The following is a 14,851-nucleotide window of genomic DNA, read 5'->3' as shown; positions in this document are numbered from 1 at the left end:
GCTCATGTCGATGGGCTTCACACCCAGGGAAGCTGGTCCCTCCAGGAACGCGATCTGCAGATCAATCTTCTGGAGTTACGAGCGGTCTGGAATGATCTGAAGGCTTTCAGAGATCGGCTGTCCCACCAAATTATCCAAATTCAGACAGACAACCAGGTTGCCATGTATTACATCAACAAGCAGGGGGGCACCGGATCTCGTCCCCTGTGTCAGGAAGCCGTCAGCATGTGGCTCTGGGCTCGCCGTCACGGCATGGTGCTCCAAGCCACATATCTGGCAGGCGTAAACAACAGTCTGGCCGACAGGTTGAGCAGGATTATGCAACCTCACGAGTGGTCGCTCAACTCCAGAGTAGTGCGTCAGATCTTCCAGGTGTGGGGCACCTCCTTGGTAGATGTCTTTGCATCTCGAGCCAACCACAAAGTCCCTCAGTTCTGTTCCAGGCTTCAGACCCACGGCAGACTGGCATCGGATGCCTTCCTCCTGGACTGGGGGGAAGGTCTGCTGTATGCTTATCCTCCCATACCTCTGGTCGGGAAGACTTTGTTGAAACTCAAGCAAGACCGAGGCACCATGATTCTGATTGCTCCTTTTTGGCCGCGTCAGATCTGGTTCCCTCTTCTTCTGGAGTTATCCTCCGTAGAACCGTGGAGATTGGAGTGTTTTCCGACCCTCATCACACAGGACGAAGGGGCGCTTCTGCATCCCAACCTCCAGTCTCTGGCTCTCACGGCCTGGATGTTGAGAGCGTAGACTTTGCCTCTTTCGGTCTGTCAGAGGGTGTCTCCCGCATCTTGCTTGCTTCCAGGAAAGATTCCACTAAGAGGAGTTACTTCTTTCTATGGAGGAGGTTTGCCATCTGGTGTGACAGCAAGGCCCTAGATCCTCACTCTTGTCCTACACAGACCCTGCTTGAATACCTTTCTGCACTTGTCTGAGTCTGGTCTCAAGACCAACTCTGTAAGGGTTCACCTTAGTGCAATCAGTGCATACCATTACCGTGTGGCAGGTAAGCCGATCTCGGGACAGCCTTTATTTGTTCGCTTCATGAGAGGTTTGCTTTTGTCTAAGCCCCCTGTCAAACCTCCTACAGTGTCATGGGATCTCAATGTCGTTCTCACCCAGCTGATGAAACCTCCTTTTCAGCCACTGAACTCCTGCCATCTGAAGTACTTGACCTGGAAGGTCATTTTCTTGGTGGCAGTAACTTCAGCTCGTAGAGTCAGTGAGCTTCAGGCCTTGGTAGCCCAGGCCCCTTACACCAAATTTCATCATAACAGAGTAGTCCTCCGCACTCACCCTAAGTTCTTGCCAAAGGTTGTGTCGGAGTTCCATCTGAACCAGTCAATTGTCTTGCCAACATTCTTTCCCCGTCCTCATTTCTGCCCTGCTGAACGTCAGCTGCACACATTGGACTGCAAGAGAGCATTGGCCTTCTATCTGGAGCGGACACAGCGCAACAGACAGTCCGCCCAATTGTTTGTTTCTTTTGATCTCAACAGGAGGGGAGTGGCTGTGGGGAAACGCACCATATCCAATAGGCTAGCACATTGCATTTCCATCACTTACGCCCAGGCTGGGCTGGCTCTTGAGGGTCATGTCACGGCTCATAATGTTAGAGCCATGGCAGCGTCGGTAGCCCACTTGAAGTCAGCCACTATTGAAGAGATCTGCAAAGCTGCGACGTGGTCATCTGTCCACACATTCACATCTCATTACTGCCTGCAGCAGGATACCCGATGCAACAGTCGGTTCGGGTAGTCAGTGCTTCAGAATCTGTTCGGGGTTTAGAATCCAACTCCACCCCCCTAGGCCCATGTGTATTCTGTTCCAGGCTACACTCTCAGTTAGTTGGATAAGTTGTTAGGTTAATCTCAGTTATGTCCTCGCCGTTGCGAGGCCCAATTGACCATGTTTGTTGTTTTGAGTGAGCCTGGGGGCTAGGGATACCCCATCAGTGAGAACAAGCAGCCTGCTTGTCCTCGGAGAAAGCGAATGCTACATACCTGTAGAAGGTATTCTCCAAGGACAGCAGGCTGATTGTTCTCACAAACCCGCCCGCCTCCCCTTTGGAGTTGTGTCTTCCCTTGTCTTGTCTTGCTACATATGGGACTGACGAACACGAGCCGGTTCGGGCGGGAAGACGGCCGCGCATGCGCGGTGCACATGGGCGCGCGAGGACTAGCAAAGGCCTTTGCTAGTGAAGTTCCGATTGGAGGGGCTGCCGTGGATGTCACCCATCAGTGAGAACAATCAGCCTGCTGTCCTTGGAGAATACCTTTTACAGGTATGTAGCATTCGCTATAGCAATCCAGGAATTACCCTGGAAGACTAAGGTGGAAGATTTTCCCTTGGGCTTTGTCTGCTCTTATAGTTCAGGTTCTTTCAAGTTGCAGATTTATCAGAATTTTTAAACTGCAGTTGCTTTCAGTGTGGTTACTAGAGTGTGTGGTAAGGTTGACCTAATTTTGCTTTGGCAGTCACATACTGGACCAAGAAAGCACGAGGGCAGACGTTCTGCAAACTCCAAGATGGAAAACAAAAAGAGCAGATCGTGTGGAAATGAAATGCAATTTATTTAAACAATACAACAGTATTTATATGGGTACAAACAGCCCGACACAGGCCGTGTTTCGCCCAACTGGGCTGCTTCAGGGGCTATACAGAAAATCCTTTGTTGCCAAATCTAGGGCAAACTGTAGAAATCATGTATCAAGGTTTAGTTTGGAAAAAAACAGCTGAGTTAGAGATATTGAAACATGGTCCACTGATATAAAGCCAGCGCTTCGGTCGCGTATCTCTGAGTTTGCTGAGATATGCGACCAAAGCGCTGGCTTTATATCAGTGGACCATGGACCAGTGGACCATGTTTCAATATCTCTGACTCAGCTGTTTTTTTCCAAACTAAACCTTGATACATGATTTCTACAGTTTGCCCTAGATTTGGCAACAAAGGATTTTCTGTATAGCCCCTGAAGCAGCCCAGTTGGGCGAAACACGGCCTGTGTCGGGCTGTTTGTACCCATATGAATACTGTTGTATTGTTTAAATAAATTGCATTTCATTTCCACACGATCTGCTCTTTTTGTTTTCCAGTCACATACTGGAGACACACATGGAGGGACATAATCGAGCGGGGCGGGGCGCCCAAGTTTTCACGAGGGCGTCCTCGCAGGATGGCCCTGCGAAGGGGCGGGGAAACCCGTATTATTGAAACAAGATGGGCGTCCATTTTTCGTTACAATAATACGGTCAGGGACGCCCAAATCTCAACATTTAGGTCAACCTTAGAGATGGTCGACCTAAATGTTGAGATGGTCAACCTTGGAGATTGTCGTCCCCGGTTTTCAGCCATAATGGAAACCGAGGACGCCCACCTCAAAAATGACCAAATCCAAGCTCTTTGGTCATGGGAGGAGCCAGAATTCGTAGTGCACTGGTCCCCCTGACATGCCAGGACACCAACCGGGCACCCTTGGGGGCACTACAGTGGACTTCAGAAATTGCTCCCAGGTGCATAGCTCCCTTACTTTGGGTGCTGAGCCCCCCAAAACCCACTCCCCACAACTGTACACCACTACCATGGCCCTAATGGGTGAAGGGGGGCACCTACATGGTGGGTACAGTGGGTTTCGGGTGGGTTTTGGAGGACTCACATTTACCACCACTAGTGTAACTGGTGGGCCTGGGTCAGCCTGGCTGAAGTGCACTGCACCCACTAAAACTGCTCCAGGGACCTTCATACTGCTGTGATGGAGCTGGGTATGACATTTGAGGCTGGCATAGAAGCTGGCAAAAAATATTTTTAAAGTTTTTTTTTTTTTTAGGGTGGGAGGAGGTTGGTGACCACTGGGGGAGTAAGGGGAGGTGATCCCCGATTCCCTCCGGTGGTCATCTGGTCAGTTCTGGCACCTTTTCACGGCTTGGTCGCAAGAAAAAATGGACCAAGTAAAGTCGGCCAAGTGCTCGTCAGGGACGTCCTTCTTTTTTCCATTATCGGCCGAGGACACCCATCTCTTTATCATGCCCCAGTCCCGCCTTTGCTACGCTGCCGACACATCCCCGTGAACGTTGGTTGTCCCCGCGATGGAAAGCAGTTGAGGGTGCCCAAAATCGGCTTTCGATTATGCCGATTTGGGAGACCCTGAGAGAAGGACGCCCATCTCCCGATTTGTGCCGGAAGATGGGCTCCCTTCTCTTTCGAAAATAAGCCTGCTAGTCTGTAATGTTTCAGGATACCGACAATGAACATGAATGAGATAAATATGCATACAATGGAGGTAAGACATGCAAATCTATCTCATGTATATTCATTGTGGGTACCCTGAAAACCTGACTGGGTAGGTGTGTCCGAGGACTGGGTTGAGAACCCCAGCACTAGAGAAAGTTCAGTATCTCTACCTTCATATGCTGGTAGGAAGGGGTTACAACCCACTTGTCTGGACTGATCTTGCAGGACTTAAGAAAAGGAAATTAACAATTATGCATAAATTTTACCAAACACCCCTCACTTCTCTGACATCCCCACAGATAAAAGCTGTGGAAATAGATATCATTGATTCATACTCATACATGCATCTTATGTAAACCATCAGTTACTATTGATACAATGCTCACCCACTTAGAAACACATTCATTCATTCCTTGCTTATGCTACGAAGACATACTTTGCTATACCTGGAAATAATATTGTTGAGTTTCGAGCCTGTTCATCAGAAATTATCTTGCCATGCACATTGAAACTGATGTCACTACTGTAGACCAGGATATTTGGGACAACTATAGGCCAGATGAAAGGTGTCCATGGGTTAGCAGTGGCCTGTGGTCTGGCTTAGTAAAGCTTGTATCCTATTTTGTATCTGTGGGAAGTTGTAGATTTAGAGCCTTTATTTCTGTGAAAGATACAAGAGAACTCTGACTAAAGAAATGCACAATTCCATGATTTACTCTATATTCTCAGGAAATTCAGATTTCAGATATAGAAACATGTGCATACCTGTGTGTTTTGGTTGAAAATGACAAAGTTGGAACCAAATAACATTGCCAGTACTTGAATTGCCTCTTAAACCACCAGAGGAGGTTGAGGAACAACAGCTTCTGTAAATTCTTCATTCTGTTAAGAACATAAGTACAGACCGAAGGTCCATCAAGCTCAGCATTCTGTTTCCACCAGTGGGCAATCCAGGTTACAAGTACCTGGCAAGATCCCAAAACAGAACAATATATTTTATGCTTCTTACCCTAGAAATAAGCAGTGGATTTTCCTCAATCCATCATAATAATAGATTATGGACTATCCAAATCTTTTTTAAACCCCACTAAGCTTTTACTACATTCTCTGGAAACGAATTTAATTACACGTTGAGTGAAATCTGGGGTTCCTAGCGCATTATAAACCATAAAGCTGTATGTCTCTGTTGATCACCCCACCCCTCACCTATCCACACCCATCCTGTTAGAATATCAATGATATGCTTTGATGTCCCCATGCATACCTCCGACCCACCCCCATCCTCCCACCCTGTCAGACTGTCATAGTAATGCTTGAATGTTTTCACTTATATACACTGTCAGCTAGCACATTTGCTTATTTCCGATCTGACGAAGAAGGGCAGCCTTCGAAAGCTAATCAAGAAATGTATTAAGTTATGTCCAATAAAAAAGGTATCATCTTATTTTCTTTTCCATGTTTTATTTTGTTTGATTTCTATTGATAACCTTAAGAGTGGACTAACACGGCTACCACACTCCTCTACGTTGAGTGAAGAAATATTTTCTCCAATTTGTTTTCACTCCACTCATTTTATAGACCTCTATCATATTTCCACTCAGCTGACTTTTCTCCTTTCTGAAGAGCCCATGTCACTTCAGCCTTTCCTCATAGGGAATTAATCCCATCCCCTTTTTCATTTTCATTGCTCTTCTCTATAGCTTTTCTAATTCCACTATATCTTTTTTGAGATGCGGTAACCAGAATTGCACACAATATTAGAGGTTTGGTCGCACCATAGAGCGATACAAAGGCATTATAATATCCTCATTTTTGTTTTCATTCCTTTCCTAACAAGCAGATGTTGACAAATTACAGAATATAATGTGAAACACGTAGGCATTCCAGTGAAAGTCTCACAGGAAGAGGGAGGGGGTAGGTTAGGTGAGAAACAGGGAGAGATGGGTGGATGAGAGACAGCTAAAGTTATTTGGCAGGTAAGAGAGTGACAGAGCAGTATAGTTTTCTCGTTTATAGTGGGATAGAAAGCCCAAATCTTTGTTAAGTCCTGACTGGTGGGTGTCAAAATATTTCATCATTTAGACTTAAAGGTTTTACATTCATGGATTGTCTTAAAATTTCCTTTTCAAGTTCTTACCGTAAGATCATTGATGCAATACTCTGGTATTACCTAACATTCTATTTGCTTTCTTAGCCGCCGCCACTGCATACTGAGCAGAGTGTTTCATCATGTCATCAATGATGACACCTAGATCCTTTTCCTAGTCGGTGACTCCTAACGTGGAACCGTGTATTGCATAACTATAGTTTGGGTTCCTCTTTCCCACTTTGCACCTGCTCACATTAGACATCATCGGCCATGTGGATGCCCAGTCTCCCAGTCTTGTAAGGTCCTCTTGTAATTTTTCACAGTCTTCTTGCGATTTAACAATTTTGAATAACTTTGTGTCATCAGCAAATTTAATTACCTCACTAGTTACTCCCATCTCTACATCATTTATAAAAATATTAAAAAGCAGTGGTCCCATCACAGACTCCTGGGGAACCCCACTATCTACCCTTCTCCATTGAGAATACTGACTATTTAACCCTACTCTGTTTTCTATCCTTTAACCAGTTTTTAATCCACAGTACTACTACTACTATTTAACATTTCTAGAGCACTACAAAGTGTACGCAGCGCTGTACAAACACAGAAGAAAGACAGTCCCTGCTCAAAGAGCTTACAATCTAATAGACAAAAAGTAAAGCATTTAAAATATTTAAGCAGTCAAGCACAAGAGAACAGTCACAGAAGGACTGAAGATGTTGAAGGGTGGTCAGTGTGATTAGGTGTAACTCTGGTTGGAGTAGTGGGAGAAGGTGATAGAAGAATAGAAATGGGTGAGGTAAAGTAATGAGTGGGTTGATAGGGAGGTTATATAAGACAGGTCACTCTAGGGGTGGGCGGGATTAAGTCTAAAGCAGGAGAAGGTATTCTCTGAACTTATTTCATTCTGGGGAGGTGAGGAAACACTTTAAACCCGTCCTTACCCTTTTCCTACCATGAGGGACTGAAGTAAAGTGGGGTGCTGTTCAGCTAATCCCAACTAGAAACCCCCAAGTACAAATCAAACTGGTAGGTAGATGGGAGTGGATATAAAACAGGTACAGAAATCCACAAAGATTTGTGGTGCTCTAGCCTAACTGAGGTGCCAGTCACAAGAAGGAAACCACTGGGTCAAAAGTCCATAGTGAAGATTAAAAAAAAAAAGTCACAACACATGGAAATAAAGGGGGTAATTCTGAAAGCCATATACAGAGGTTAATTCACAGAAATGGTTACTTTTAAATTGTGACATTAACAGTGATTATATACCACCATAAGCTTTACCACTATTACTACTACTATTTAACATTTCTAAAGCGCTACTGGGGTTACCAGAGGCGGACTGACCATTCGGGCAACCGGGCACTGCCCGAGGGCCCAGAGGCTCTGCCTGATTGCCCGCAGCCGCACTTTATAATCCTGCCCGGTCTTACCTTGAAGGGCCCAGGTGCGCTGGGTGCCCCCTCCGGGATGTGGTTCCTCTAGGTGCACATGCTGAAGACCACTGGTAGCAGTGAACACCGGGACACCTGCAGATGTCATCACTTGCCATCTGGGGCTATTTAAGGAAGGCCCTGGCTATCAACCAGCGCCTTTGCAATGGGTCCAATAGACATGTCTTGAGTGCCTCTTCAGCCCTGTCCCAGTCCAGTAGAACACTACTTCCTGTCCTGTGACTCTCCAATTTCCTCTGGAGTCTTTCTTGATGTATTGTGAGGCACATTTTCAAAGCACTTAGCCTTCCAAAGTTCCATAGGTTTCTATGGAACTTTGTCTATGAAACTTTGGAAGGCTAAGTGCCTTGAAAATATGCCTGTGTGTCAACTGTCTTTTGGTTATCCAGATACACAATATCAAGCGGATCACCGTTACCCACATGTTTGTTCACCCCTTCAAAGAAATGTAGTAGATTGGTGAGGCAAGATTTCCTTTCACTAAATTCATGTTGGCTTTGTCTCATTAATCATGCATTTGAATATTCCCTGTAATTTTGTTGTTTATAATAGTCTCTAGCATTTTGCCTGTCAACCGACATCAGGCTTACCAGTCTATAATTTCCCGGATCACCTCTGGAACCTTTTAAAAAAAATCAGCATTACATTGGCCACCCTCCAGTCTTCCAGTACTATGCTTGATTTTTTTAAAGATACATTGCATATTACTAACAATAGTTCTGCAAGTTCATTTTTCAATTATATCAGTACTCTGGGATGAATACCATCCGGTTCAGGCAATTTGCTACTGTTCTACTTGTCAAATTGCATCATTTCATCTTCAAGGTTTATATAGATTTCATTCAGTTTCTTTCACTTGTGAGCTTTGAATATCATTTCTGGCACCGGTATCTCTCCCAAATCTTCCGAAGCAGAGAATTCATATAATCTCTCCGTTTTGGCCATGTCTTCCCCGAGTGCCCCTTTTACCCCTCGGTCATCTAGCGGTCCAACTGTTTCTTTTTCCGGCTTCTTGCTTTTATTATACCTTAAAAAGTTTTTACTGTGTTTTTGCCTCTAATGCAGTCTGTTTTTCAAAGTCCCTCTTTCTTCCTTATCAGCGTTTTGCATTGGACTTGCCATTCCTTATGCTGTTTCTTATTATTTTCAGTTGGAACCTTCTTCCATTTTTTCAAGGATTTTCTTTTAGCTCTAATAGCTTCCTTCATTTCACTTTTTAACCATGCCTGCTGTCATTTGACCTTCTGTCCTCTTTTTTTCAATACATGGAATATAACTGGCCTGGGTTTCCAGGATGCTATTTTTGAACAGCATCCATGCCTGATGTAAATTTTTGACCTTTGCATCTGCTTCTCTTAAGTTTTTTTTTTTCACCGTTCTTCTCATTTTATCATAGTCTCCGTATTAGATTTCCTGTGTGTACTTACTCCAGAGCTGATATCAAATCTGATCTTGTTGTAATCACTGTTAAGTGGCCCCAGCACCATTACTTCCTGCACCAGATCATGCTCTCCACTAAGGACTAGGTCTAGAATTTTTCCTCCGCTTCTTGGCTCCTGTACCAGCTATTCCATAAAGCAGTCCTTGATTTCGTCAAGGAATTTTACCTTCCTAGCATGCCTTGATGTTACATTTACCCAGTCATGAAAGACTCCAGAGGAAATTGGAGAGTCATGGGATAGGAGGTAGTGTTCTATTGTGGATTAAAAACTGGTTAAAAGATAGAAAACAGAGAGTAGGGTTAAATGGTTATTATTCTCAATGGAGAAGGGTAGTTAGTGGGGTTCCCCAGCGGTCTGTGCTGGGACCGCTGCTTTTTAATATATTTATAAATGACCTAGAGATGGGAGTAACTAGTGAGGTAATTAAATTTCCTGATGACACAAAGTTATTCAAAGTCGTTAAGAGGATTGTGAAAAATTACAAGAGGACCTTACGAGACTGGGAGACTGGGCGTCTAAATGGCAGATGACGTTTAATATGAGCAAGTGCAAAGTGATGCATGTGGGAAAGAGGAACCCAAATTATAGATACGTCATGCAAGGTTCCACGTTAGGAGTCACGGATACGTTGAAACCTTCTGCTCAGTGTGCTGCTGCGGCTAAGAAAGCAAATAGAATGTTAGGTATTATTAGGAAAGGAATGGAAAACAAAAATGAGGATGTTATAATGCCTTTGTATTGCTCCATGGTGCGACCACACCTCGAATATTGTGTTCAATTCTGGTCGCTGTATCTCAAAAAAGATATAGTGGAATTAGAAAAGGTGCAGAGAAAGGCGACGAAAATGATAAAGGGGATGGGACGACTTCCCTATGAAGAAAGGCTAAAGCGGCTAGGGCTCTTCAGCTTGGAGTAAAGGCGGCTGAGGGGAGATATGATAGAGGTCTATAAAATAATGAGTGAAGTTGAACGGGTAGATGTGAAGCGTCTGTTCACGCTTTCCAAAAATACTAGGACTAGGGGGCATGTGATGAAGCTACAATGTAGTAAATTTAAAACGAATCGGAGAAAATGTTTCTTCACTCAATGTGTAATTAAACTCTGGAATTCGTTGTCAGAGAATGTGGTAAAGGCAGTTAGCTTAGCAGGACAAATCACTCCTTTCTGTACCCTTCTCCACCACCGCTAACTCCAGACTCCGCCCCTTCTGCCTCGCATCACCTTATGCCTGGAACAGACTTCCTGAGCCCATAAGCCATGCGCCCTCCCTGCCCATTTTCAAGTCCTTACTCAAGGCCCATCTCTTCTCCCTTGCTTTTGGTGCCTAACCACCTTCCCATTCCTGATACCTACACTGACTACATAGTTTTTACCTTTAGATTGTAAGCTCTCTTGAGCAGGGAATGGCCTTCCCCATGTTTAAACTTGTACAACGCTGCGTAACCCTGGCAGCGCTATAGAAATGCTAAGTAGTAGTAGTAGTAGTAAGTGCAGGTGAAGCTAGGGGTTGTCTGGCTGCCTGACCGAGTGCGGTGCACTCCATCTTCGCCGTGCTCAGTCGGGGCACAAGGGCTCACATCCCCAATCATAACATCTGGCATTCGCGTATAGACATTTCAGACTGTTTGTTTTTCCTATTTACATCTTGTTCAGCAGCTGACATTTGATAATTTGAAATCCTTTTATTTGCTTTTTATTTAAGGACACGTGGAGGGGCATAATCGAACGGGGCGCCCAAGTTTTCCTGAGGGTGTCCTCGCAGGACGTCCCCGCGAAGGGGCGAGGAAACCCGTATTATCGAAACAAGGTGGGCGTCCATCTTTTTCGTTTCGATAATACGGTCGGGGACGCCCAAATCTCCACATTTAGGTTGACCTTAGACATGGTTGTCTTTAGAGATGGTCGTCCCCGGTTTTCAGCGATAATGTAAACCAAGGACACCCATCTCAAAAATGAGAAAATCCAAGTCATTTGGTCGTGGGAGGAGCCAGCATTCGTAGTGCACTGGTCCCCCTGACATACCAGGACACCAACCGGGCACCCAGGGGGCACTGAGGTGGACTAACTGATGCATTAACTGAACGGAAAAAGCCCTTCCCTTACCGATCCCTTAGTGATTTGGAAAGGAACGGGCATGCATGAAGAAAATCGCATGCAAATGAGCTGCTCACTGTTAGCTCATTTGCACACGATTTCCTTCCTAAGGAGGGGAAGCCAGTGCAGAGCAGACAAGCATTATGCGTGGCTGCTCTGCGCATGCCAAAGACGGCTTCATACATGCAGACAAGCTGCGTGCATAATAGCCGTCTACAACCTTTGAAAAATAGAAGTCCGGGTGAAAACATCCAAGTGCTCGTCAGGGACGTCTTTTTTTTTTTTTTTTTTTTTAAGAGTATGGGTGAAGGTGTCCTTCGCTATGCCTCCGTCCATGCAACGGCAGTTGAGGATGTCCAAAATGTGGATGTTTCTGTGAGAAGGATGTCCATGCCTGGATATTTCTGTGAGAAGGAAGTCCATGCCTGCTATGCTTACGACACCCCCTTTATTTATTTGGATTTTGGATCACAAGTATCAGCAGTGGGATTTGAACCGACCACCTCTGGATTGCAAGACCAGTGCTCTAACCACTAGTCCACTCCTCCACTCCCTTGAAATTTGGCCATCCCTGTGTGTGTGTGGGGGGGGGGGGGCAGTTCAAGACGTCCAAAATGTTTGAAAGAAGGACGTCTACGCGTTCGCTAAGCCTCCACTAACACACACATACCTCCCCTCCCAGGGACCTGCACACTGCTGCAATGGACCTGAGTATGACATTTCAGGCTGGCAAAAAAAGTTTTTAAAGTTATTTTTTTAGGGTGGGAGGGGGTTAGTGACCACTGGGGGAGTCAGGGGAGGTCATCCCTGATTCCCTCCGGTGGTCATCTGGTCAGTTTGCGTACCTTTTTGAGGCTTGGTCGTAAGAAAAAATGGACTAAGTAAAGTCGCCCAATTGCTCGTCAGGGACTCCCTTCTTTTTTCCAAATACTGCTCAAGGACGCCCATCTGTTTGGCACGCCCCAGTCCCGCTTTCACTGCGCCTCCGACACGCCCCCAGGAACTTTGGTCGACCCCGTGATGGGAAGCAGTTGGGGACGCCAAAAATTTGCTTCTGATTATGCCGATTTGGGCGACCCTGAGAGAAGGACGCCCCTGATTTGTGTTGAAAGATGGGCACCCTTCTCTTTCGAAAATAAGCCTGCTGGTCTTACTATGGTCTCTGTTGCAACCTCGCTATTGGGATACCCTGTCTTCCCTGTTTTGGTGACATCTTTGAAAGATACCTAGTTCTGAACCATATGCTTTTCAACACATGTTTTTTCAATGATTGTCGGCCTTCCCCCATTTTCTAGTTTAAAAGCTGCTATATCTCCTTTTTAATTGTTGATGCCAGCAGCCTGGTCCCACCCTGGTCAAGGTTGTAGCCCATCATTCCGGAATAGGCTCCCCCTTTCCCAAAATGTTGCCCAGTTCCTTACAAATCTAAAACCGTCCTCCCTGCACCGCCACCTTATCCACGCATTGAGACTCCAGAGCTCTGCTTGTTTCCTGTGCCCCGTGCGTAGAATGTGGAGCACTTCTGAAAATTCTACCCTAAAGGTTCTGTATTTGAACTTTCTTCCTAAGAGCCTAACTTTGGTTTTCAGAACCTCTTTCCCACATTTTCTTATGCCATTGGTACCCAAATGTACCAAGATAGCTGGCTCCTCCCCAGCACTATCTAAAATCCTATCTTGGTGACGCATGAGGTCTGCCACCTTCGCACCAGGCAGGCAAGTGATCTGGTGATCCTCACGTCCACCAGCCACCCAGCTATCTACTTGCCTAATAATCAAATCACCCGTCCTAACCCTTCCCTCCTGAGCAGAAGCTCCTGAGGACATATCCTCGTTGCAAGAGAATATTTCTTTCCCTGGTGGGCTGGTCCTGGCTACAGGATTACTTCCAGCTTTACGAGGGTGATGCTCTCCTTTTAGAAGACCTCTGTCCTCCAAGGCAGCACTGCCAGACTGGAGGTGGGACTTCTCTACAACATCCTTGTATGTTTCCTCTATTTATCTCTCTGTTTCCCTCAGCTCCTCCAAGTCTACTACTCTAGCCTCAAGAGAACGGACTTGTTCTCTGAGTGCTAGTAACTCTTTTCATCGAGCACACTTGTATAACCTCTCATCAACTGGGAGATAATTATACATATGACACTCAATGCAAAAGACTGGATAGCACACCTGTTGCTGCTGGAGTGCTGTTTGCATCTTAGTATTATAGAGTTGTGTAATTAAAACTTCTTAAAGTACTAGGGATGTCAGATAAATATAAAGAGCATTAAGATTATATGGTATAATATGTAATTTATTTAGTGTTCACTTGTCAGAAACTAATTAACCCCCTTGTTTACTAAGCCGGGCTAGCGGCTGCTGTGTGCTAATTCAGACACATCCCATTCACTTTGAATGGGCTATGTCATCATTGCCACATGGCAGCTGCTAGTGCAGTTTAGTAAACGGGGATAAATGTAATTAAAACTCTCTTTCATGTCCTAATTAAAATAGTTGATTATAAATGAAGAGTTCTCTCTTTCCAATCTGGTGAATTTACGGTTAAGAAAAATTGTATGACATTTTATTTTTTTGGTTATATTTTTTTAGATTAATGTCCTTTGTTCTCTATATTATGTCTTGTTTCTAATTTATGATTTTCTGGAAATTAAAAAAATATAAAAAACAAATTGTTCGTAGAATACCACTGAACTTAAAGCCAAATAGTAACATAGGTATATAATATTTTTAACACAAAAAAATGTTTTTGTTTTTTTTTTGCTTCAGTCTTTGCTATAGATACACCTGAACAAGTGGTATGCTCAAATGAGTGTGCATCACTGGAAAGACTTGAAAAGGTACTGTACTTACTGTAAAACTATATGTAAAGATAATTGGAGACTTTTATTGTGTTCCTACTGAATATGTTGCTGGAAAATGAAAAGTGGCAATTCCTGGTGTGTGTGAGCGTGTATGTGTGTGTATGTATGTTTGAAACAACATAGTTCTCAATCTGTTCTGGAATTTAAATTGGCAGCTTGTAAAAAAATAAACTAAAGACCGAATGTGTTTGAAAACAAAATTGAAATTTTAATCCTTTAGATTGCTGTGAGGCATATTGAACATAACAAATTTGCATGGTTTTTCAACTTTCAGAAGCACAATTTTCCTGGAAGACTTGTAATACTTGTAATACTCAAGATGGTGACCGAGTAGGTCAAACTCACGGGAGCTCGGGCTTCAGGAACAGCGGAGCCTGGATTGGAGCAGCAAGCAATGTTCAGCGGCACTCAGGGCTGGGATGGTAACCGGCAACAAAGCCATGCGAGATCGGCCAACAAAGCCGAGCAAGAAGCCGTGAGCCACCGCTGCCCTTGTAGCAGGGAGAGGTGACCGAACCTCTCCCCACGAGGGACCGTACAAGACACGAAGGAAGCGGTCGCACGCATGGCTCTGGCCCTTGTCTCTCGCTCACCCAGCCACCCGGAGCAGGGAGAGGCAATCGAACCTCTCCCCACAGGGAACCGCTTGAGGTTCGGGTGGTGGTGGTCGCGCGCCTGGCT

At 44.9% G+C, this 14,851-nt stretch overlaps 1 protein-coding gene across 1 annotated transcript in view; it reads left to right on the top strand.

The window, feature by feature from the left end:
- Positions 1-14,851, top strand: part of ZPBP (zona pellucida binding protein) — a 304,665-nt gene that overhangs the window by 257,273 nt on the left and 32,541 nt on the right. The window contains exon 6 of the mRNA XM_030218447.1: positions 14,076-14,146. Within this exon, the coding sequence (XP_030074307.1) occupies positions 14,076-14,146 (71 nt within the window). The remainder of the gene's footprint in view (positions 1-14,075; positions 14,147-14,851) is intronic.

This window comes from Microcaecilia unicolor, chromosome 1, assembly GCF_901765095.1.
Source record: "Microcaecilia unicolor chromosome 1, aMicUni1.1, whole genome shotgun sequence".
In the NCBI taxonomy this organism is placed as follows: domain Eukaryota; kingdom Metazoa; phylum Chordata; class Amphibia; order Gymnophiona; family Siphonopidae; genus Microcaecilia; species Microcaecilia unicolor.
This window is presented reverse-complemented; position numbering and strand designations above follow the sequence as displayed.